The sequence below is a fragment of the Typopeltis vanoorti genome, chromosome 20, assembly GCF_054136105.1.
Source record: "Typopeltis vanoorti isolate ZY-2024b chromosome 20, IOZ_Tvanoo_1.0, whole genome shotgun sequence".
Classification (NCBI taxonomy): Eukaryota; Metazoa; Arthropoda; class Arachnida; order Uropygi; family Thelyphonidae; genus Typopeltis; species Typopeltis vanoorti.
This window is the reverse complement of record NC_143568.1, coordinates 98,917,852-98,940,572: the sequence shown is the minus strand read 5'-3', so window position 1 is coordinate 98,940,572 and position 22,721 is coordinate 98,917,852. Positions and strand designations below refer to the sequence as shown.

Here is a 22,721-nt window from a genome sequence, read left to right as displayed (position 1 = left end):
GAGAATATATAATTCCAAGGAAGTGTTTCTTTACGTTACATGACATCTTAGAGCAACTTTATGTGGACAGTAGGAAAATTAATTGAGGAATGTTAACAATGTAAGGAAAGATAGCAAAAGTGTTCTGCCAAATGCAGAAGTAATGGATGATAGTGCACAGAATGATAGCATGAAAGAAGTGGCTGAAAGTAATGTGGATGATGAAATGACAGCAAGGAGTGAAATAGCGCATTTACATTGTGTCCTTCACAGGCCAAAATGGGAACTAGAGCAACTGGAGAAACAATTGTTGTGTGGTGCAAAAGGTAGGAGAATGAAAGAAAATGTGAATTCAGAAAGCATGATATGCAAGAAACTGGGAATAAGGATACAGTATTGTATCCTTATTTCCAGTTTCTTGCATATCATGCTTTCTGAATTCACATTTTCCTCTTATACAGTATTCAACGATAAGAGGTTTCATCACTTAACGGGCAAGTGATGAAAGCATGTTTCCAATGTGCGAAAATCAAAGATGTTAGTGATGCTGTTAGTTTGCAGAAGTGAAAGAGATGATTGTTATGGCAAGAACAAAGATTTGAAAGGGCAGAAATATGCAATGAGAGAAAATATGAAAGAATTGTTGAAAATAGCTAAAATGAAGAGTAAGAAAGTAAAAATCGCGAATCTGCTGCTTCGGTATGAGAGGACAGAGTTGAGAAGAGCAGCCATGATTATTAATGAGTCAGTAAGAAGATTATGTAGGAGGAATAGTGTGCAGTTTATTGATGAATGGAGTGAATTTGATGGACTGTATATCTGATCGATTATATATGCCTGATGGACTACATTTAAATAGTTTTGGAGTTAGATGTTTGGAGAAGTTGTTCAGTGAGCGTTTAGAAGTGCAAAAACAGGGAAACTAAAGATATTAGAGGGGATGCAGTCAAGCATTTGCCTGGCCACTCTGATAAATGTGTGTGTGTGTGTGTACAGAAATGATTCTGCAATGCTGAATGCAATTTCACAGGTTTCTGATTGAAATGAGATGGTAATGACATTACACAAGGGTAATTGTGGGGTACAATGGGATGTTGACATGAATGTAAGAAGTACCAGAAATAAGAGTGAGGAGTTTTGGGCATTGGTCAGGTTATATAGGCATCAATGAAACCTGGTTGACAGAAAAGTATACAGGGATAGAATGCGAAGGGTGTTGTATTTTCAGGGAGGATAGAGGAAAAATAGGACAGGAAGTGGAGTATTGCTGATGATAGCTGAAGAATTATAACCAACAAAATTGGAAGTTAAAGAGGATTGTAGGTTGGAGGAGATGGTTCATTTGAGGCTGTATGGTGTGAGATAGAGGTGAATAGAACAAAATATATTGTTGGGTGCTGCCGCAGACCAGAGGGTTCATAGGAAAATGTACATGCCATGTATCAGCAGATTATCACAATGATTGCAGACTAAACAGTTATTATGGGAGACTTTCACTATGGGGACATAGATAAGAGGAAGGAAATATGGCATTGCAAGATGGAAGTGGAATTTATACACTTGCTAAGGGATAATTACATGACACAGCATGTTACAGAAGGGACAAGGGGTTTGAGAGTGTTGAATCTGATAATAGCATCAGAAGATATATCCATAAACAAGATAGACACTCTACCTCCAATTGGGAAGAGTGACTGTGCAGTCTTGTTCTGGGAAGTTGCCAAACATGTGGAATTCTCTGTCAATAAAGAGTTTATGTTGAACTATAAAGTTGGTAATTGTGACAAACTTAGGAGGAATCTTGATGCAGTGCTGTGGCTTAAGAAGCTGCAAGGAAAGAAAGTCAGTAGTGCATGGGAAGTAGTCAGAGATTATATGAGAAAAGTAGTATCAGCCTGCATACCCAGGATCAGGAGGGAAAATCAAGTGGGGATTAAGTGGATGAGCAGAAATATAAAGTAAGGGCTGCAAAAAAAGAAAACAGGGTACAGGAAATATAAAGAAAAAAGTGATCAGCACAAAGTGCAAGCAAGAAAGGTGACTAGTTTGTTAAGAAAGGCCAATTAGATCATGAGAGAAAATTAACTAAGCAGGCCAGAGTAAATCCAAAAGAGTTTTTTCATTATGTAGCAAGTAAGAGGAAAAATAACTATGGTAGGATGACTTTAAACAATGCTCATGGTAGAAAGTAACAGAGGCAAAAGGAATAGTTGAGTTTTTGAGCAATTATTTTCCAAAGGAGTATCATCCAAGTGGAAATTTTGCAGTTGCTGATGTGATAGAGATGCATATCAAAACTGAGGTATACGAACAGGAGGTGTTCAGCATATTGAAAAATATGAATGTGAACACAGCAGTGAGGCTGGATGGCATATCAGCCCATGTACTACATGAATGTGTAAGACAATTGGCATTGCCTCTGATGAAGTTGTTCAATCTAAATCTCAGCTCTGGCAAGGTTCCAGGGGAGTGGAAAGAGGGTAAGATAGTTCCATTGCTTAAAAGTAGTTCCAAGACAGAGGTAGCAAACTACAGACCAATTAATATATAAGGAATGGTTATTAAAGTATTGGAAAAGTTGGTTAAAAATAAAATCAAACAGTGGGTTGATAGGGACGTGATAATCTATAATCAGTGTGGCTTTGTAAAGGGTAGATTCTGTTTTAATAATTTATGCAAACTTTATAATAAAGTGACAGCAGAATTGGATAGAAGAAATGGCTACACCATGATACTTCTGGACTTGGCAAAGGCATTTCACAGAATACAAATGGAAAACTATTACATAATTTGGAGCAAATGAGGGGAGTGGCCGACAGAGACCACAGAGCGTATATAGTGGAGTAGAATCTAGGAGAATCAGGATAATTAGAATGATATCCTAGATAAATTGACATTGTGGTCAAAGGATAATGATTGTCAATTTAATGTTGCAAAGTGTAAGGTTATGCACTTTGGGTTGAATAGGTTGGATATAGTGTATCATATTGAGGTGATCGAACTCAAGCATCAAACTATAGGCTTATCTGTGTGTCAGGTGTTGTGGTTAAGTTGTTGGAGAAGCTTGTGAGAACTAGGATCCAGAGTTGGGTATACAACAATGGTATAATCTTTGATGGACAGCATGGATTTGCTAAAGGGAGGTCATGTTTTAGTAATCTACTTACTTATTACAATAAAGTGACTGCTTCCTTGGACAGAGGAGAAGGATACACAGTAATATACTTGGATTTCACAAAAGCTTTTGATAGAGTACCTCATGATAAGTTGACAGTCAAACCGGAACAGATGGAGTTGGATATTAGATTAGTGCATTGGATTGGAGACTGGCTATCTGATAGGTATCAACAAGTTGTATATGGGGGTGCGATATCCAGGAAAAGGAAAGTCACTAGTGGAGTGCCTCAGGGGTCTGTTTTAGGGCCATTACTATTTAACTTATATTAATGATATTGGCAAAGATTTGGATGGAGATATTCAGTTGTTTGCAGATGATGCAAAGTTGGGATGAACCATAAAGAGTAGTGAAGATGTTGTGGCCTTGCAAGAAGACTTGAATAAATTGAGTGATTGGGCACGGAAGTGGGGATGTGAGTTCAATGTTGCAAAATATAAGGTTTTAAAATTTGGAAAACAAAGATGGGATGCAGAATTTATGCTTGGTGAGAATATATTGTTGGAGGTAGAGGAAATAAGAGATCTGGGGGTGATAGTGGATAAGGATCTAAAATTTAGGGGACACATTGCCAAAATTGTGAAGACAACACAAAGGCTTCTGGGAATGATGCAGAGGACACTGACGTGTAGAAGTAGGGAGATTCTTGTTCCGTTGTATAAGGCTTTGATTAGGCCACACATGGACTATTGTGCCCAGATTTGTTCACCGGATTTTCAGAAGGATGAAGAGATGTTGGAAAGGGTCCAAAGGCAACTGACTAAGGTAGTTTCTGACCTCTGGAATGTTGAGTATGAAGAAAGATTGAGAAGATGTAATTTGCAGAGTCTGGTGGAGAAGAGGAGAGATATGATAGAGACCTACAAGTTGGTAAGGGGTTGTTATAAGATCAATGGTGGAGAAGTTCTACAGAGAATAGTGGGAGATCAGGGGAGAACCAGTGGTCATCCCTGGAAACTGTATAAAGAGGGTGTGAGTAGGGGAGTGAGAAGCAGGTTTTTTTTCGTGCAGAGTTGTGAATGATTGGAATGCCTTGCCTGAGAGTGTGGTGTCTGATGAGATGTGTGTGTGATAAAAGGACCTCTCAGATGAGTCTTTGACTCCATGAGGTCTTGGGGTAATAATAATAATAATAATAATATTGATGATGTTGGATTGCAGGAACTGGATGAGGCTAAGGACTTTGGGATAATTGTGGACAAAGAGTTGAGGTTCAGAGGGCATATTGCAAAAGTTGGTAAAATAGCTCAAAGGATTATGTGGATGTTGAAACACACATTAACAAGTAAAGATAGGGGAGTTATTATCCCTCTTTATGAGGCTATGATTCAGTTGCATCTTGACTACTATGCACAGATTTGGTTATGTTCTTGGGGACCAGGAGTGGTAGAGAAGATTTAGAGATGAATGACTAAGATAGTGACAAGTCTGTGGAAGGTTTGTGGATTGCAAAGTTTAGTTCATAGGTTGAAAAGAGGGGACATAGGGAATTTATAAAATTGATGCAAAGGAAATTTTTGCAATAGATGACAAGTAGCTACAGTACTAGGGACCATCCATGGAAGTTATGTAAAAGTGTGGTTAGTAGGGGTGTGTAGACCAGATTTTTTGCATGGAGAGTGGTGAATGACTAGAATGGATTGCTTGGATTAGTTGTGTGTTCCCTGACAGTGAATGAGTTTAAGGAGAGGTATGATAAATTTTGCATGTATAGTAGTTAGTTTGGGTCTCGGACAATGATATTATTATTTATTATCATATCATTTTATGATATGATATTAAATCATATCATAAAAAATTATATGATATTATTATTAAGATTTCAATAATAATAATTATTCAATTATTATTATTGAAATCACTGCAAGTTGATAACTTGCAGTGAAATCAACTACTCACAGTACATGAAACATGCACTGTGAGATATGAGATACTGCACATACATACTTTAATTATTGACTTATACTAGGGTAAATATGAATAAAAACAAGAATCTTTTGCCAAGTGTAAGTTTCTTGCAAAGAAAGTCTTGATAGCTTAGTTAGTAATGATAATGGCCTTTTCTTGGAAAGATAAGTTTGAATTCCGTCTATGATGTGAAGAATCTTTCTAAGGATTTTTTTCAACGGAATATGAGTTATCTGGTCTCATATGGAGGTGGAAGTGTTTGTAGTAGTTGGCTATTACAGCCCACTGAATCTAATATGTTGAGGGAAGATAAAGATCTCCAGTATAACATATGTGATTGCAGCAGTAGATACATAATATGTTTTTTTCAAGTGATTAATGTTATTTACAATGACTTTCATTTTATAATAATGGTAAATAAATAAATTACACCTTACTCTTTCAAGTACTTCTACAAAGACCATTAAATCAGCTTTTGTGACAGTTGATCGTACTTCTGGTTCAAATGGTTCACCACCTTCAGACTATGAAAAGAAATTAATACTCAATATTTAATATTAAAATATTTATTGTTCAATATTTAATATTAAAAATGGATCAATTTAATACTTTCTCAAAATTATGTAAATTTTTTGTATGTGTTCATTTTTAAGGAAGTCCATAGGTTACCTTTAAGTCTGCACAAGGGACTAAAGACTAATGTGATCTCCTATGTTTGAGATTGATATACTGTATTAAAAAAAGAGAGACTGATATAATGATTATCATATTCAGTTGAGCTAGCAGAACTGTGATTCTTTGATTCATACACTTCCTGCAAAAAAAAAAAAATGTTTCAATATATCTTTAACAATGTTTGTAGCTTCCTGAGCATATTTTTGGACCTGCTTATTTTTCTCCTGCTTGTAACCACATTGTAGATAACATAAACTAAGCTAATGATCATTTTCATATATACAGTTGCCTACTATGACTTGATAGTCAGAAATAATTAATTCTACATCTAGTCATTGCAGATAGAATAGTCATTCTTTATGGTGCTTAGTGTGTATGGCTCCTTAAAGAACTGATAATATCTCTTCACTATTTAATGTTCTTTGTTTTTTTAACTGTTGCTATATAACTAACTATATATAACTATTTATAGTTATTTATATATGCTGATTTATAGATACTATCTTTCTGAATTTTTTCCCCCTCATGTGACTCTAAATACAAATCAATGCAACATAGCAATGCTTATTTTCTTAAGGAGGATCCCTGATATGAAAGCACTTGGCTTTCTCCTGTGATTTTAATGAATAAAGATATTATGACATAAATAATGTATATTCATACATACCTTGGGGTACACCTGAAGTACTTCCTGTTCTTGTCTTGCTAACTTTAAATTTTCTTGGAACATAAACTGAGATGACACTGATAAGAATAAAATCATACACCCAAACACCATAAAATAATAAATTACAAGGGAATTAAAATCAAACTATAAAATAAAATAAAGATTAAAAATACATGGAAAATTTAAAACCAGAAAGGAATAAATAATATGGCGGCATAATGGAACCTCCAAGACAGAAAGAATGAATAAAATAAAAATGCTGCATTATGGTGTATAAGCCATTTCAACTTTGGCATCATCTTCAGAGGTGTAAAGAGCACTCATGAGAATATATATTATTTATATCATAATATTTTTAATTATTAAAATCACAGGAGAAAAAGCCAGTGCTTTCATATCAGGGATGTTCCTTAAGAAAATAAGCATTGGTATGTTGTATTGATGCTGATTTATATTTGTATAAATAAGCATACATATATGCTTATTTATACAAATTAACAAACTCTAATTAACATTAACAAACTCTAAAATTAACAGAAATTGAAAAAAACAAACTAAAAGTTACCTTCTTTTAGTTTTGCTGCACGATTCACTACTCATTATTTAAGTAATATTCATAAATAATCTTAACAACACAGGCATAAATAATTGTGACATTTTATGCAATAATACTTACTCCTTTTTCTTTGCAATGTTTTTACTCAAACTACTAGCCATGTCTGAAAAAGTGGTATCCAACACATTTTAACTACAAATGGCACAAACCAATATAATCCAAGGAAAGATTACAGCAATGGAGCGAAAAAATACAGTAGTATAAAAAGTTTATACTACTGTAAAAAGTATAAAAACTGTTTTCTAATTGAGTATTTGTGGTTCTGACAGATGAATAATACCATGCCATGGTTAATTAGAATCCCAATGCAAGCAAGATTTTGAAATGATAGCAAGACAGTTTTCCATTTACAAGGGTGATACAAAATCAGATGCAGCAAATTATGAGGCACCTCATCATCTCTGGAGTTGAGATCTTAGGAAAGCTAGTAAGATTCAAATTCAGAAATGGATATACATTTCAAAATCTTGCTTGCATTGGGACTCTAATTAACCGTGGCATGTTTATTCAGTAGGAGACAGTGACTTTGTTATGGGGAAGTCATATTTCAGTAATTTGCACTTATTTTACATATTTTACAAACACCCAAGGGAAGGAAAAATTGCAGATAACACAGTAATATTACAGAAGAAGATAATTAGTATTATATGGTTATTTGAGAGAATTATTATTATTATTATTATATCATCATTTGACAATTTGAATGATGATTATTATATGGTCCCTTCATGGAAACAAACTCATCACAGGAAGTCCACACCAGCTATTATTCACACAGCATCAAATTTCTCCTCCTTGAGTTCATTAATTGACAAGCCATGCAGAGCTTCTGGCAATCCATTCCCCTCATTCACCAGTCTTCAAGCAAAAACTTCCTCATGCCCTTAACTACTCTTACACAATTATCAAGTATGAACTGCTTGTTCTTGCTCTCTTCCATCTTTGAATGTACTTAATTATTTAAGTACATTAAATACTTAGTTATACTATAAATTAAAGATGCCAAGAAATTATAATCTTGGTTTAATCCTTTATACAAGTGTAAGCAAACAATGCTGTGTGTGAAGTATGTATGAGTAGTCCAGTCATGAAGATACTTCGTATGCAAGTATAAGATACTTGCATGTGATGCAAGTATGAAATATCTTCATACTTCATGCAAATATGAAGTATGAAGTATCTTCATACTTGCATCACATGCAAGTATGAAGCTGCTTCACGTGATAAAGGATTAAGCCAAAAATATAATTTCTTGGCATCTTTAATTTTTGGTAGAGCAATAATTAACGAGTGATATACAAGGCAGGGGTCCGGAAAGTTTTGATAAACACCTACAGCAAAAATGATATTAAAGCAACTGATATTGGCCAAGTGGTTAGTGTATCTGCTCTCCAGCCAAAAGGCTGCAGATTCGAATCCTGCCATGGCCATGGATGTTTGTAATTGTCTGTGAAAATACTAGTGGTGGTGGAGGGCAGTAGCTGCCATTAGTGTAGATGATGAGGTTTGCTATAGTTGGTGGATCAAATGGAGACAGAGAGTTGTAGAGTAGGTGTCCTCTCTCGATGAGTCTTTGAACTTCCTGGAGGTATCATGTAATAATAATAATAATAAGAAAGAACATACAAGGATATAAGAACATAAGTTACCTTCATAACTCTGCTACTAGTGTGTTCTTTCATGTGGTTATATCAGCTGCTTTAATATTTTCTAGGTGTTTATCAGAACTTTCCAGATCCCTCCCCTTGTCAAAATCCTGCAGGATGGTTTAAACAGACTGACAGTATGGCCAATGAATAATGCTTGGGGTGTCCTTTTTCAACTTAAGCACTACTTCACTTTACAACTGCTAACTCTATACAAATTCAAACTCCACAAAACCTTAGAATACTCTCCTCATATTTGGGAGTATACACCAAAATTCTCCCTAAAATTCTTGATGCTATTTAGTAGATCCAGTTAACTGATTAACCCTTCCCACAGGATCATTTCATTCATGTTCTCACTATTTCTACCTTGCTATAGGCATTTTCACATCGGAAACAGCTCCAGTGGCTGGGCCACATAGCTAGATCATATAGCTTACCTAAGTTAGCACTAGAGGGCTTGACTTCTGATAAAAGACACCAGAGACAACCTAAAATCACCTGGATAGATAATATTAGAAAGTGTACTAATTCTTCATTCTGCAATTTGTTAAGGAGATCCCAAGACAGAAACATCTGGAGAGAGAGAGAGAATGTTAGGACTGTCACCTTTATAGATCCCAACAGTATGCATAGACTATGGGTGAAGAAGAAGAATAGGGCATTTTCATGGGTGCTGTTCTATGGAACCAGTTGTTATAATAATTTCTCCACTTTTTTTCTAAACATGTAAAAATGTGAGCAGCTGCTATATATCCATTTATGAATTTATGATCCAACTTGTCATACTTCTCTTTCATCTCACTTCCTCTGTCCTCTGAAACAGACTTTCTCATAGTGTTCGTCACAAGCCCCAGCTATTGAAGAAAAATAGAAATTGGTTCTGAGTGGTAGAAACTGCCCTCCTAAAATTTAAGGAAATACAGTAAAAGTATTTACAGATGTGCAAATTAGTAGATCAGCAGAAAAAACAAATTATCTTGAGAGAATGAAGTGAAAGATTTCCACCAACGAAAGTTAAAAGGAAGAGACTAATTGTTCAGTCTCAGAAATGTAACTGTGTATCAAAAACTTCTATGAATACCACATAATTAAATGTATTTATTTTTTATATTTTTATGTGGGGCATCTTTAGCCCTGATTAACTGTTTAAAGATCTTGGACAGTTAGTCTTCACCCATTCAGTAATCACTGATAATTAGCTCAAACCTATCAATGAATCAAGGCCTTCAGGAGAGAGATTATGGCAAACAAGTTATACCATCTTGTAGCCATAAACCCTAACATCTGAAACAGGGAGAAATTTCCACTGTTGATTTTTGCACTGTGAGGTTCTAAAACCTGAGCCATTGAGAGGAACAACACTACTTACTTGTACCAAGGATCTACCCTACTAGAGGAACTAGCAGAGGAAAGGACTAGAAAAACTTCCTCTAGTCAGTTGCTTCAATCAAAACTATAAATGTGTTTCTTCTAGCAATATTGAAGCAAATGACATAAATGCATTATCTAAATGCCATAAGAGAAATCATAGAACAGGAATCTGGAATTTATAGTCCTGAAATTATCCTTATTATCTGATCTTGAACGTTTCATTGAAATCTAGGCAACCATTTCTTCAGCAGTTTCATGCTGTGGATGTAAATGCCTTTTCCACAAGGGCAGTACAGGTATATATAGAAAATAAATAAATCTTCTGTTATCCTTTCATTTATCTAAAAAAAAAGGAGTATGATCCATATCAAAAATAAAATATTGTGATCCCAGTTATAGTGTGGATATAAGGGAAAGCTACTGCATGGGTATCAAAGAGTTTATGTTCTTGTGCATGAATCTAAGAAATAAACATGCAAACACCAGAAAGTTTTTATTACTTGCTGGATTTTTGTATTGAATTACTGAATATTACACAGCATGAAAAAATGAATGTAATATAAATATATGGTTAATATAAGATATGAGGAAGAGGGAGCCTCCATAGCTAGGTCAGTTATCAATGATGCCTTTTTGGAAAGACCTGGCTTTGAATCCCATTTGGAACACAAAGACTCTTTACCAGGGATTTTTAACTATTAGTATTTAAGTATCTCAAGTATTTCATCCCACAAAACAGGCAAACTGACATGAAGAACATACAATATACAGACATTGGAGACTATGAGAATAAACATTAGCCACCCTATTCTACCAGATTTGGTTTTGCAACCAAATCTGATAGAATAGGGGTGAAGAAGAGAAGAAGAACATAGAGAGATCACTATGTTTATTCCATACAATTTGGAATGTTACACAATTTTTTTTAAAAATCAATTGAATTTCTTTTCCTTTCCCATATCTAAGAAGTTTATTTGATTCCATACCTAGAGCAACACAGACTAGTCCCTGTTATCATACTTTATGTTTTGTTCACTTTGTGAATGAAACATTAAACTTTAAAATACATAAAATCTAGATCTTGTAGATATCACTTGCATATTTTACTATACATGATCAAAATATCTATGTATTCAAGATCACAAAGTAACAAATATGGGAGCTGTATCCTTGTGGCAACTCACATGATGCTAGTATGATGATCAGTAGGACTGAAAACAGAAGAGATACAATTCTAATCACTGAATGGCAACGATGTAGGGATGCTGTGGCATTGGAGCAGTTACGAAGGCTACCAGTGACAGAATATTTTACTAATTATCGAAATTGTCACGCTAAAAAAAAAGGTAGAAGGACTGAAAACTTTCAGTAGAGATACAATTGGAGAAAGTAGTGAGGGACCGTATACAGTATTGGGCGGATGAGGGTAATGTTATCTGTGAGAGTCAACATGGATTTGTGAAAGGGCGCTCTTGTTTTAGCAATATGCTAGCCTTTTATAATAAAGTTACAAGAACATTAGATGAGGGAAAGGCATATACTGCAATTTTCTTAGACTTAGCAAAGGCATTTGACAGGGTGCCACATGATAAGCTGATATTGCAGCACATGGGTCTGGATGTCAGATTGGTCAACTGGATTCAGGATTGGCTGTCTGATAGGTATCAGAGAGTTGTGTATGGTGGAGCAGTTTCAAGGAGGCAGAGGGTTACAAGTGGGGTCCCACAGGGCTCAGTACTAGAACCTATATTGTTTAACCTTTATATCAATGACATTGCAAGGGGATATTCAGTTGTTTGCAGATGATGTGAAGCTGGGAAGGATTATTAGTAATAGTGCAGATGTGGTAGCCCTGCAAGAGGATTTGAATAAGCTAGATAGATGGGCAACTGAATGGGGATATCAGTTTAATACAACAAAATGTAAGGTCTTGAGGTTTGGGAAACATCGATGGGATGCTGCATACTCTATGGGAGGAGTTATGCTGGAGGAAGTAGGGGAGACGAGATCTGGGGTTGATGATTGATAGAAACCTGAAATTTAGGGGACATATTGCAAGGGTGGTGAAGGTATTGCTGCAATTATGAGAAGGACACTGACCTGCAGAGATAAAAGGGTTATCATTCCGTTGTACAAGTCTCTGATCAGACCACATTTAGACTATTGTTCTCAGATTGATCTGAGGCGTGGTTGTAAAAGTACTGGAAAAATTGGTCAAAAAGAGAATACAAGAATGGGTGGATATAAACATGATACTGCATAAGGGGCAACATGGCTTTGTGAATGGTCAGTTATGCATTAGTAATTAAATAACTTTTTATAATAGAGTTACAGCAAAGTTGGATAAAGGAAAGCTACATGATGATTTTGCTGGAATTTTTGCAAAGGCATTTGACAGAATACTGTATAAAATTCTGTTATGAAAATTAGAGCAAATGGGGGTGGATATGACACTGGTTAAGTGGATAAGAGGATGGCTGCTGGGCAGATATCAAAAAGTGGTATATGGAGGGCAGAATTGAGGCGAAAAACAGATGACTAGTGATGTGCTGCAAGATTCAGTGTTCAGGAAATAAACTGAAAGGAAATATTCAGTTGTTTGCTGATGATGCGAAATTGGGTAGAGTACTAATTAATCAAGGCAATGTAGAGAGCTTGCAGGACAATTTCAATAGGTTGCCAGTGTGGGCAAAAGAGATCTGAGGTTGATAGTGGATAAGGATCTGAAATTTAGCAGACACAGCCAAAATTGTGAAGACAACACAAAGGCTTCTGGGAATGATGCGGAGAATACTGACTTGTAGAAGTAGGGAGATTCTTATTCCATTGTATAAGGCTTTGATTAGACCACACATGGACTATTGTGCCCAGATTTGGTCACCTGGTTTTCAGAAGGACAAAGAGATGTTGGAAAGAGTCCAGCGGTGACTGAGGTAGGAAATTCCAGAGGTTAGAAACTAAGGTAGTTTCTAATGGAATGTCGAGTATGAGGAAAGATTGAGAAGATGCAACTTGCAGAGTCTGGTGAAAAGGAGGAAGAGGGGAGATATGATAGAGACCTACAAGTTAGTAAGGGGTTGTTATAGGATCAATGCTGGGAGAGAGGTTCTACAGAAAATAGTGGGTGATCAGGGGAGAACCAGATATCATTCCTGGAAACTGTATAAAGAGGGTGTGAGTAGGGGAGTGAGAAGCAGGTTTTTTTTATGCAGAGTTGTGAATAATTGGAATGCCTTGCCTGAGAGTGTGTTGTCTGCAGAGAATTTGAGTGTGTTTAAAGCACGGTATGATGAGTTGTGTGTATGATAAAAGGACCTCCCAGATGAGTCTTTGACTCCATGGGGTCTTGGATAATAATAATAATAAGTGTCGGTTTAATGTGAAGAAATGTAAAGTTATGCATTTTGGGATAAATAGATTACAAGCTGTGTATCACATTGATGCCACTGTACTCCAGGAAATAGATGAAGTTAGAGATTTAGAAATGGTGGTAGACAGAGAGTTAAAGTTTAGAGGACATATTGCTAGGTTGCTAAGGTAGCCCATAAGACTACTTGGCTATTGAAGAACACATTAACAAGTAGAAATAAGGAAATTGTTATTCCTCTTTATAAGGCCTTGATACACCCACAACTGGATTACTATGCTCATGTCTGGTCTCGTGGGTTTTTTGGGGATGAGGAAGCAGTGGATAAGATTCAGAGGCAAGTAACCAAGATGGTGAATGGGATATGGAATGGTCCCTTTGAGGATAGATTGAAGGTGTGTGGACAGCAGAAATTAGTTGATAGGAGAAAAGAGGGGATATGATAGAAACATTTAAGTTGCTTAAGGATTTTATAGGATTGATGCAGGGGAAATGTTTCAGCACTTGGCTAGAGGGACGAGAACAAGGGGGTCATCCCTGGAAGTTGAATAAAGGTGTAGTTAGTAGGGGGTGTGAGGAATAGATTTTTTGCTTGGCAAGTTGTGAATGAGTGGAATGGGTCCCAAGTCAGTTGCGAGTGCTTTGTCTGTTAATGGTTTCAAGGAGAGGTATGATAGAATGTGTGGATCAGTGGCGGCCCGTACATAAGCACTGCGACACTACAGCACCCCCAAGGAAAAAATGAAAAAAATAATTTTTGTTTGTGTTTATAAATAATAACAATGCTTACAACATTATATAAATGCAATCACATATGATACACTGCTTTGGGCAATGTGTCATATGCTTCTGCGCGTTATTTCTGTGAGATATTAAACGTTTATTATTGGTGGTGTCGTGGTGAACTATTTTTTGTAAATCTTATTTTATTTTGTTAAAATAACATATAATTATTTATTTATTATAGATACAAGGCTGAATTATGACGAGTGTCACTGTTGAAAATATGAAAAGAATTATATTTTTTCAATTATCGTTACACGAAACAAATGCACTGCAATCTAACACCGATGTATGTTCGTTTGCAATTGTCATTGCTATTGATACGAAACTTTTATTATTGGTGTTTGTTCATGGTGAGGATTGACCGCTGCCACTGGTGTGGATATTTTGGGTCTCCCATGATGAGCCTTCAGACTCCATGGAGGTGCCTGTATTATAATATTAATATTAATAATGCTTCTGCTCAGTGGTGGCGCTAGGGTCTTTGCTGGCTGCATGCAATTTTTTCTAAGCGCCCCTGTAACAATCCGGGGTTGTGTGTGTGTGTGCCCCAGCGGCAGCGACCCCTTCGTAGCGGTGCCCGGATGCACCGCATGCTCTGAATGTCCGCTTCTGCCAGCCCTGCTTCTGCTGATTGGAGGAACTTTTTCTTTATTTTATTTTATTTTTTTTCTTCGGCTAGTTGTTCCTGAGTTTATCAATCACTGCGGGTATGTGGAGTTAAAAATTCATGAAACTAGTATTTTTAATTATGAGTACTTCTTCGGAATGATGAACTGTAGAATTCATACTATTTTACATCTGCTGAAGCTGATGAAATGTTACTTAAGGTATGAGACACGAGGCAGAAGTTGTGTATCATGCTGTCTGCATCTGTATACTACTCATGTCATCAGCAGATGAATTCAACCAACGAATTAAGGGTGGAGTATGACTGCCTACCAATTTCCAAAAGTAAGAGGTGAAGAGTTTAGGTTACATAGAAAATGAAAATATGTTAAAGGATTTATTATTAAGTCACTAAACATCTAAAATACACAGAAGTGACACAAGTTCTATATTAGCAGTGAATTTCATTACCACAGGCTCACTATTCTTGCTAAGATTAGTGCTGCAGATGTATAGTACCAAAATGTCTTCCTTTCTAAATGAAGTTCATGGAGTATTTTTTAATTAAAGTTTAGGTTAGTGTGACTCTAGCAGCAACTCTTAATCACACAAATAATAGAGAAATTACAAATCACTAATTTAGTTTGAAAAGCCTTCTGTACCTTTAAAATGTCTCCATTGTCTTTTTGAGAGCTTTCACTTTCTGTGCTTCCAATGCTCAGAGATGATACATCTTTAGATCCATTACTCGTTTCATACGGTGCCAAAGATGAATCAGGAACAGGAGAAGAATGAGATGAAGTTAGAGATGAGGCCTGAATACTTCTGAAAAACAAAGGCAAGTGAACTGAATAAAATTAAAAGTAAGCATTTATTGCACAGATGTAATTTCTGCCAATAAAGGTGCTTTGTTTATATTTGTACGTGTATCGGTATACTATACATGGGTAGGATAGTGCATATGACAAAAATGCCTCAATTACGTAAGAAAACCTACTAGATCTTTTGCTTATATTTGCCCATGTTATTACACTATTCTTTGGCAGGATATATACAGTGCCAGATTATCAAATAGGCAGAGTATGCTCAGGCCCAGAGGGCCCACGCTGTTTAGGGGGCCCCGCGACAACGGATCAAAATAATATTGATTTGATCTTGAAAGAAAATTACAATCAAGCTTTCTTAAATAGTTTCAAAAAGATAGAAAAAAATGAATCAACTCAAAGAAACGAAAACTTGACATTAATGTTATCCCACTGGAGCGCACGAGAAACCTCCAGAATTGAAGTTTTGTTTGTTTATTAAAATTTTAAATTCCTTACTTTTTGTTTAATAATATTTAATAATTATTATTTAATAACATTAATAAATTTTAATGTTTGTTTTGTGTAATAAAATTGTTGGTTGATAAAATTAAAAACGTATTAGGAGATAATTTGCGAGATGCGACTCCGAGATTTCGACTGGCTAGAGGCCTCCAGAGGGCTTAATCCGGCACTGGATATATATATATATATGATAAAAAAGGCATCAACTACGAGAAAAGGGATTTCTATGATACAGAAGAAATTCCACTGGATCGCTCACAAAAAAATCAAGAAGCTCATAAAAATTGGCGTGATGTAAATCAATCAGCCAGTGACACCTAGGATTTATGGAGCATTCACGCTATATTGACAATTGTTGATTAATGTTTATAAAATGGACCTCCCACGATGAGTCTACGGACTTAATGGAGGAGCCTGTATATATATATATATATATATATATATATATATATATATAACAATAATAACATTAATTAGATATACAGCAATCCCTCGATTAGTGCGCCTAATGCGTTATTTAAAACAGGCGCATTATCGAAAACGCACTAATCGAATATAATAACCTATGGGAAAATGTATAATTCGTTCTTCAGATTTCTTTTTTGACCCTTACTTTTTTTTTATAAAAGAATTAGGGTATGTCTCAGGGCCTAGTTAAGGGAAAACCATGAAGCTGAAACACAATAAAACATTCAGAATATAAATATTATTATTCTACTTCTTAACAAAGAATTGAGCTAACGTAGTTTGGCGGGCATTTCGTTTCTTTTTTTCATACAACGGACGGTATGGCCCTATTGCCTATTCTACTCTTTTGCAAATTTTACTGTTTCTCTCTTCATCAGGGTCAGCCTCTAGGCATTGCTGCTTAAAAACTTCGATTGTACGAAAAATATTTTCAAATTGTTTCTGTGAAATCTCTTGGCTGCTATCAGTAGTTAAATTTTCTTCATATTCTTCGGGATCTTCCCGCTGTGCATCTAAATTTAGCAGGTCGGAATCACTCAATTCTTCAGAATGGGATTTTATTAATTCTTGGACATTATCATTGAAGGGGAGAAAGAAATGAAGGACGTACAAATTGGTCGCCAACATGCGAAATCACGTGCTTTATAGATAAAATTTCCCAACTGTTATACAAGCAAATAGTTACCAATGATCATAAAAGAGAAGTTAATTTTCCGACGTGTAACAATAAACAACTCATCCCAGAAGACGGATTGATTACCTTATTATCGGAATGAATTATCCTTTTTGTGACATGCGCAGAAGTGTCGAAGGGTTTCGACATGGCCGCGCCAACCCGAGAGTGTAAGGGGTGCACCGCACCCGGGTGACATTTTATGAAGCTAATATTTAATTTGGATTATACAATGCAGTATTAAGGGCTGCTGATAAAAGTTTGCACGATAAAAATTGGGCTGCAAATACCCTTGGCGTGCCCCTGGGTCTCGAATCTGTGGGCATACTATAGCAGACGACATAAATTTTGGCGGTAAAAATTTGGAATATAGTGTACATGGAAGTAGTGTAGTATGCCATTAAAAATAACTGTAAAATGTTTTAAATCGGTAACTAAATTATTTCATTCTGGTGAGTGATTTTTTAAAATAGTTAGCCATAAAAATGTATAGATAGAAAATTTTTAAAATCTGTAACATTTATTTTTAAGATGTATATAGGCGCACTAATCGAATTTGGGTATCGAAAAAATGACGCACTAATCGAGGGATTACTGTATCTCTTCGTGCAATTGTTGCTTTTAAGAAAATTGGCATCTACATCCCGATATCTGCCAGCGTGGTAATGAAGCGATGGAGTTACTATCAGAAACATTTCATTCCAAATGGTCGAGTATTCCAAACGTATAAATATTACTTCTTTCCTATGATCGCAAAATTTATTATCAAAAGGAAACTTGCTTTGTTCGGTTATCTGGCCTCAAGCTTTCTAGTGTACAAATGAAATCTTTCGATGAAAAGGTGCTTGCACAATAAAATAAAAACGTTGTTTATATACAACGATGGTTTCGTCATGTGGCTGGTATCAAAAAAAAAAAAAAAAGAGCCGGCTCCCTTCATGCTTTCTAAGCGGCACGCATACAAAAAGAAAACGCATTGAATCTTTATAAGATATGAAGGTAAACTAACCAGTTTCAGACGGAGGTAAAAGGATTTTCTTTTCGCAAAAGACATATACCAGCAATGTGGTGTAGCTAGAGCTTTTGTCGCCTGGGACTGTCTCTGAGTTTGCCGCTCCTCTCAATACACACCAAAAATACTACAGAAAGTCAAAACGACGTATAGGGAAATAAATTAAAAACACTATGTTTATTTTTGAATTAAAACTTTAATTTCAACATTCTAAAATGTTATTTTTCTCGCTTTTCTGTTAGCAAAATTCGATGACATTGGCGAAGTCTATTTCATAGTAATGTAGGTAATTCTTAATCAAATTTTATTTAGAAAAACTCCTCTCACAACTAGCAACACTTACAGCAATTTTTTTTAATGTGAATCTACCTATAAAAGGCAGTTCGCTTATAATACAGTAGTATTATTATCATGGAGAACAATGAAAAGATACACAAATGATGTCGTTTATATACAATTTATACATAACACAGTTTCAGCTTGTTTGGGATTACCCAAACGTTCATACCGATCGCTGAATGTATTATACAAATTTTACCCTTGTTTGCGATGTAGCACAGAGAGTACTATTTTGAGAAATCGGATAAAATGAACAACAGAAGACGTGTGGGGGGGGGGAAAGAACGTTGATATATATAAGCTGGATGATTGTATTACTAATGAAAGAATATACGATATTATATTTTTGTAGTAGTATTACAATATTTGGAAATGAGTTCTCGAATTAACTGCAAAAGTTCCAAAGTGTCGCCCGGAGTGGACCCCCCCCCTCCTAGCTACGTCTCCCAGCAGAAGACCTAAAACACGTAAAACAAAGGCCTTAAGGCCTTAACTACTAACATTCATTCCAACAAATACTAATATAAAACGTTAACTAGTTAAAAGTTAAATACTAATTCTAACAAATGCGAAGACGTCTCTTCTTGGACATATCAATTACAACAAAATCTTGAGTCGATATATATGCTCTATACAGAAAGAAAATCGACGCTGGCAAAAAGCAACATGCAGTTTGACATTATCACCAATGACAGAAAGAGAGATTATTTAGAAGCAGAAGAAAACCTTAAAACAGAAAGAATCGGAATACATAAACTGACATTTAACACACACACACACACACACATACACACAAAAAGGCTAGAACCTTAGATCATTGAAGAAACTGCTGAGAGACAGCAAATCCATGCTGGAAAACAACTGGACTGGGAATCGCAGCTTTTTTTTTTTTTAATGTGAATCTACCTATAAAAGGCAGTTCGCTTATAATACAGTAGTATTATTATCATGGAGAACAATGAAAAGATACACAAATGATGTCGTTTATATACAATTTATACATAACACAGTTTCAGCTTGTTTGGGATTACCCAAACGTTCATACCGATCGCTGAATGTATTATACAAATTTTACCCTTGTTTGCGATGTAGGACAGAGAGTACTATTTTGAGAAATCGGATAAAATGAACAACAGAAGACGTGTGGGGGGGGGGAAAGAACGTTGATATATATAAGCTGGATGATTGTATTACTAATGAAAGAATATACGATATTATATTTTTGATAGACTTGTTACACTACGTTGCCCAAAAGTGCTGGAAGAAATGCAAATACCGTGATGCAAAGAACATGCAAATGAAGTTATACAAACGATGATGTTGTTCTAGGAAGATATGTACCTAAAGTGGCATAGTGCGCCATGCGCAAAGCTTAACTTTTTCAGACGTCGAGAGGTCAGATGTCATACTCCTGCGCCGCCGAAAATACGATGGATTTTTAGGGCCCAGCACAGCTGTATGAAACACTGGCGAAAAATGGATACTGAATAGAGATGTCAAAATAAAACCTCGGCCCGGAAGACTACAAACGTTCAGAGAAAAAGAGTTCCAGGACTCTTTTTCTCTGAACGTTTGTAGTTGTTGTTGTCAAGCAAGGTAGGAAGAAAACCTGAGCGCAATCATTCAGAATATCTAAGGGCATGCAGGAGTTAATACCAAAGAGCAAACAGTGTGAAGAGCATTGTATTCAATTTTGATAAGCTAGATAAACCTACAAACTCCATGAAACCAAGAGTTCATACGATGACTATTGCAGTTCTCTAAAGGACTGTGAATGACTAATTTGGAGGGGGTCGAATGTCGCCACAGTGTTTAATTCGAAGGAAATACCTGGATTTGATGGAAGTCGTGCTCGTAGTAACGCTATGAGCAGTGCTACATTGTCCCAACTGTAAAACTTAGCGACGGCATTGTGACAGTACAGGAGTTTGTTTCTCTCTCTCCTCCTTCTTCACAGTATGGAATTAGTCCACTAGTTTTTATTGATGCTGCATGGATGAGATCTATACTTCGAAGTTTCGACAGCTTCTTACACATATATAATTCAGCGACGAAGGCCAGAAGACAATTTTTCCTACATTTTTGCTGTGCCCTGCAGAAAGGTTTACCGCTAGGTTGCAAAGTACATTATACTGTACTTGAAAAGAAATTATATTTTTGTTATAATCCTGTACCAAGCATAAGTAAAAAATAATATATATATATATATATATATATATATATATATAAAGATTGGGCTTGAAGTATCTTCACAACTAGTTTACTAGTAGAGAGAGAGAGAGAGACTTTTGGGAGCCTCTGTAGCTCACTCATTATAGACGAATCCCTGTGGTCGGAAAGAGCGGCGTTTGATTCCCATCAGTGACATGACGAACTTTATCTGGTCTCTTTCGATTAAAGCTGAGTAAAAAAAATCTCAACCTCATATGGAGGTTGAGATTTTTTTTCTCCCGGTAACTCGATTTTTTCACCCCTCAAAACAGGCAAACCGGTCCCGTGAACACACACACGGCCACAGTCATAAAATATAGTACGGCAAGGAAGGCAACGGGAAACTACCTTGCTCATAATTATCTCCCTAGTATGGCAACATATAGCTAACATATATCCCCAATAGGATTGGATAGGATAGGAGGCTGTTGACTTCATATCAGTTGTTTCAATATCCAAATGTTTTGCATTACTTAGGTTTCGCAAAACGTCCTCCAATCACGTTTGAAAGTTAACTGAAATTCTATTGTATATCAATATACTGCGTATTTTGCATTATCCGCTTTAAAAAATCAAGAGCTCTGTTAAATCGGCAGAAGATAATTTTATATTATTTCTTGATATATTTTTCTCAACTTTTGAGAACTGGTAGTTTACTCCCAAGTTCTATGCCAAAAATATCTGTTATTTTATTATAATATTTTTTTGTACTAAATTTATTTAATTTTCCGAATTCAACAAATAAAAAAAAATCCTCTTATTTATATAAAAATATGTTAAAATTAACTTTTTGAAAATAACGAAAATGATGAAATTAGTCAGCAACTTCTATCACAGATGCAGCTGTTACTAATATGCGAATGAATAAGCTATTTTGAAATGAAATTGGGACTCTCAAAAACTATACCAAAACGTAAAAAAAAAAAACCTAAATGATTATATATATATATATATAATGTAATATACACACACACGTATATAATATGTATGTGTAGAGCAACATAAACTTGAATTTTTAAAACAAAAATGCAAAGTATTAACTACCCGCTAATATTATTTTTATTTCAGCGACATGAAATATTAGGAATATTTGGAATGTTATGAATAATATTAATACTTTAAAACTTACCCGGAACTATCCATGAAATTTTAGCATCATAACATCTTTAAGATATTAATACAAACGGAACTGAACGTAGCTATTAAACAATTAGCAGACGACTTTTCTGTTTCTACTCAGTGGTTTTCACTTAAATACTTTATATACGCATTTTCGTTTCTCGCGTCCATTTATATAATTTTTATATGCGATGGTCGTTATGAGTTTCTTACGTTCAGAACTTACGCTACTATAAAGAGACGTGCTAGGCAAAATACGAGAACCTTTTCTTTAAAGCCTAATGCTCTGATTCACGTGCACTTCGTGCGCAGTTGGTGAAACTTTTGAACACCTATTCGATTGCGTGCATCATATTTAGTAAGTACGTTCTCCTTTAATGATGGTTTCATTTTTGCTATATTTATCTTTTTATCACTACGGCATATTTTAATGAATAATTTAAAACATGAAATTGGAGCAGTTGATTAGAAGCGTATTAAATTCATGTATTGACCGATTCTGTGTATTGATTCGAGTATCATTTTTCTGTAGCGTGTCGCTAGTTTTAACTACGCTGAATACGCAACAGGAACATTCGAGAAGATATCGAACACATGCATTATAACCAGCAGTAAAAATCGAAACTTATATTCACTTTACTTACTTACGTTATCAGGTTATTTCTAAACTGAACCGCACCGATATAGCATATATTTCAATTTATTTATTTATTTATTTTTATTTTTTTAATTTCGTATAGGCATACGTACCGTTATTGAAATTTATTTACTG

The 22,721-nt window shown here is 35.4% G+C and overlaps 1 protein-coding gene across 2 annotated transcripts in view; it reads right to left on the bottom strand.

Moving 5' to 3' along the window:
- The window catches only part of LOC150095703 (uncharacterized), a 65,315-nt gene extending 43,027 nt beyond the window's left edge, over positions 1-22,288 (bottom strand). The window contains exons 1-3 of one of the 2 annotated variants that reach the window (XM_090410522.1): positions 21,960-22,288; positions 15,462-15,624; positions 5,500-5,586 (exon numbers count right to left, since the gene is read on the bottom strand). In XM_090410522.1, coding sequence (XP_090266648.1) covers positions 5,500-5,586; positions 15,462-15,624; positions 21,960-21,973 — 264 coding nt within the window. In that variant the 5' untranslated portion in view covers positions 21,974-22,288. The remainder of the gene's footprint in view (positions 1-5,499; positions 5,587-15,461; positions 15,625-21,959) is intronic. The other variant, XM_090410523.1, reaches the window with a different exon arrangement.
- Between the last annotated feature and the right edge of the window lie 433 nt (positions 22,289-22,721).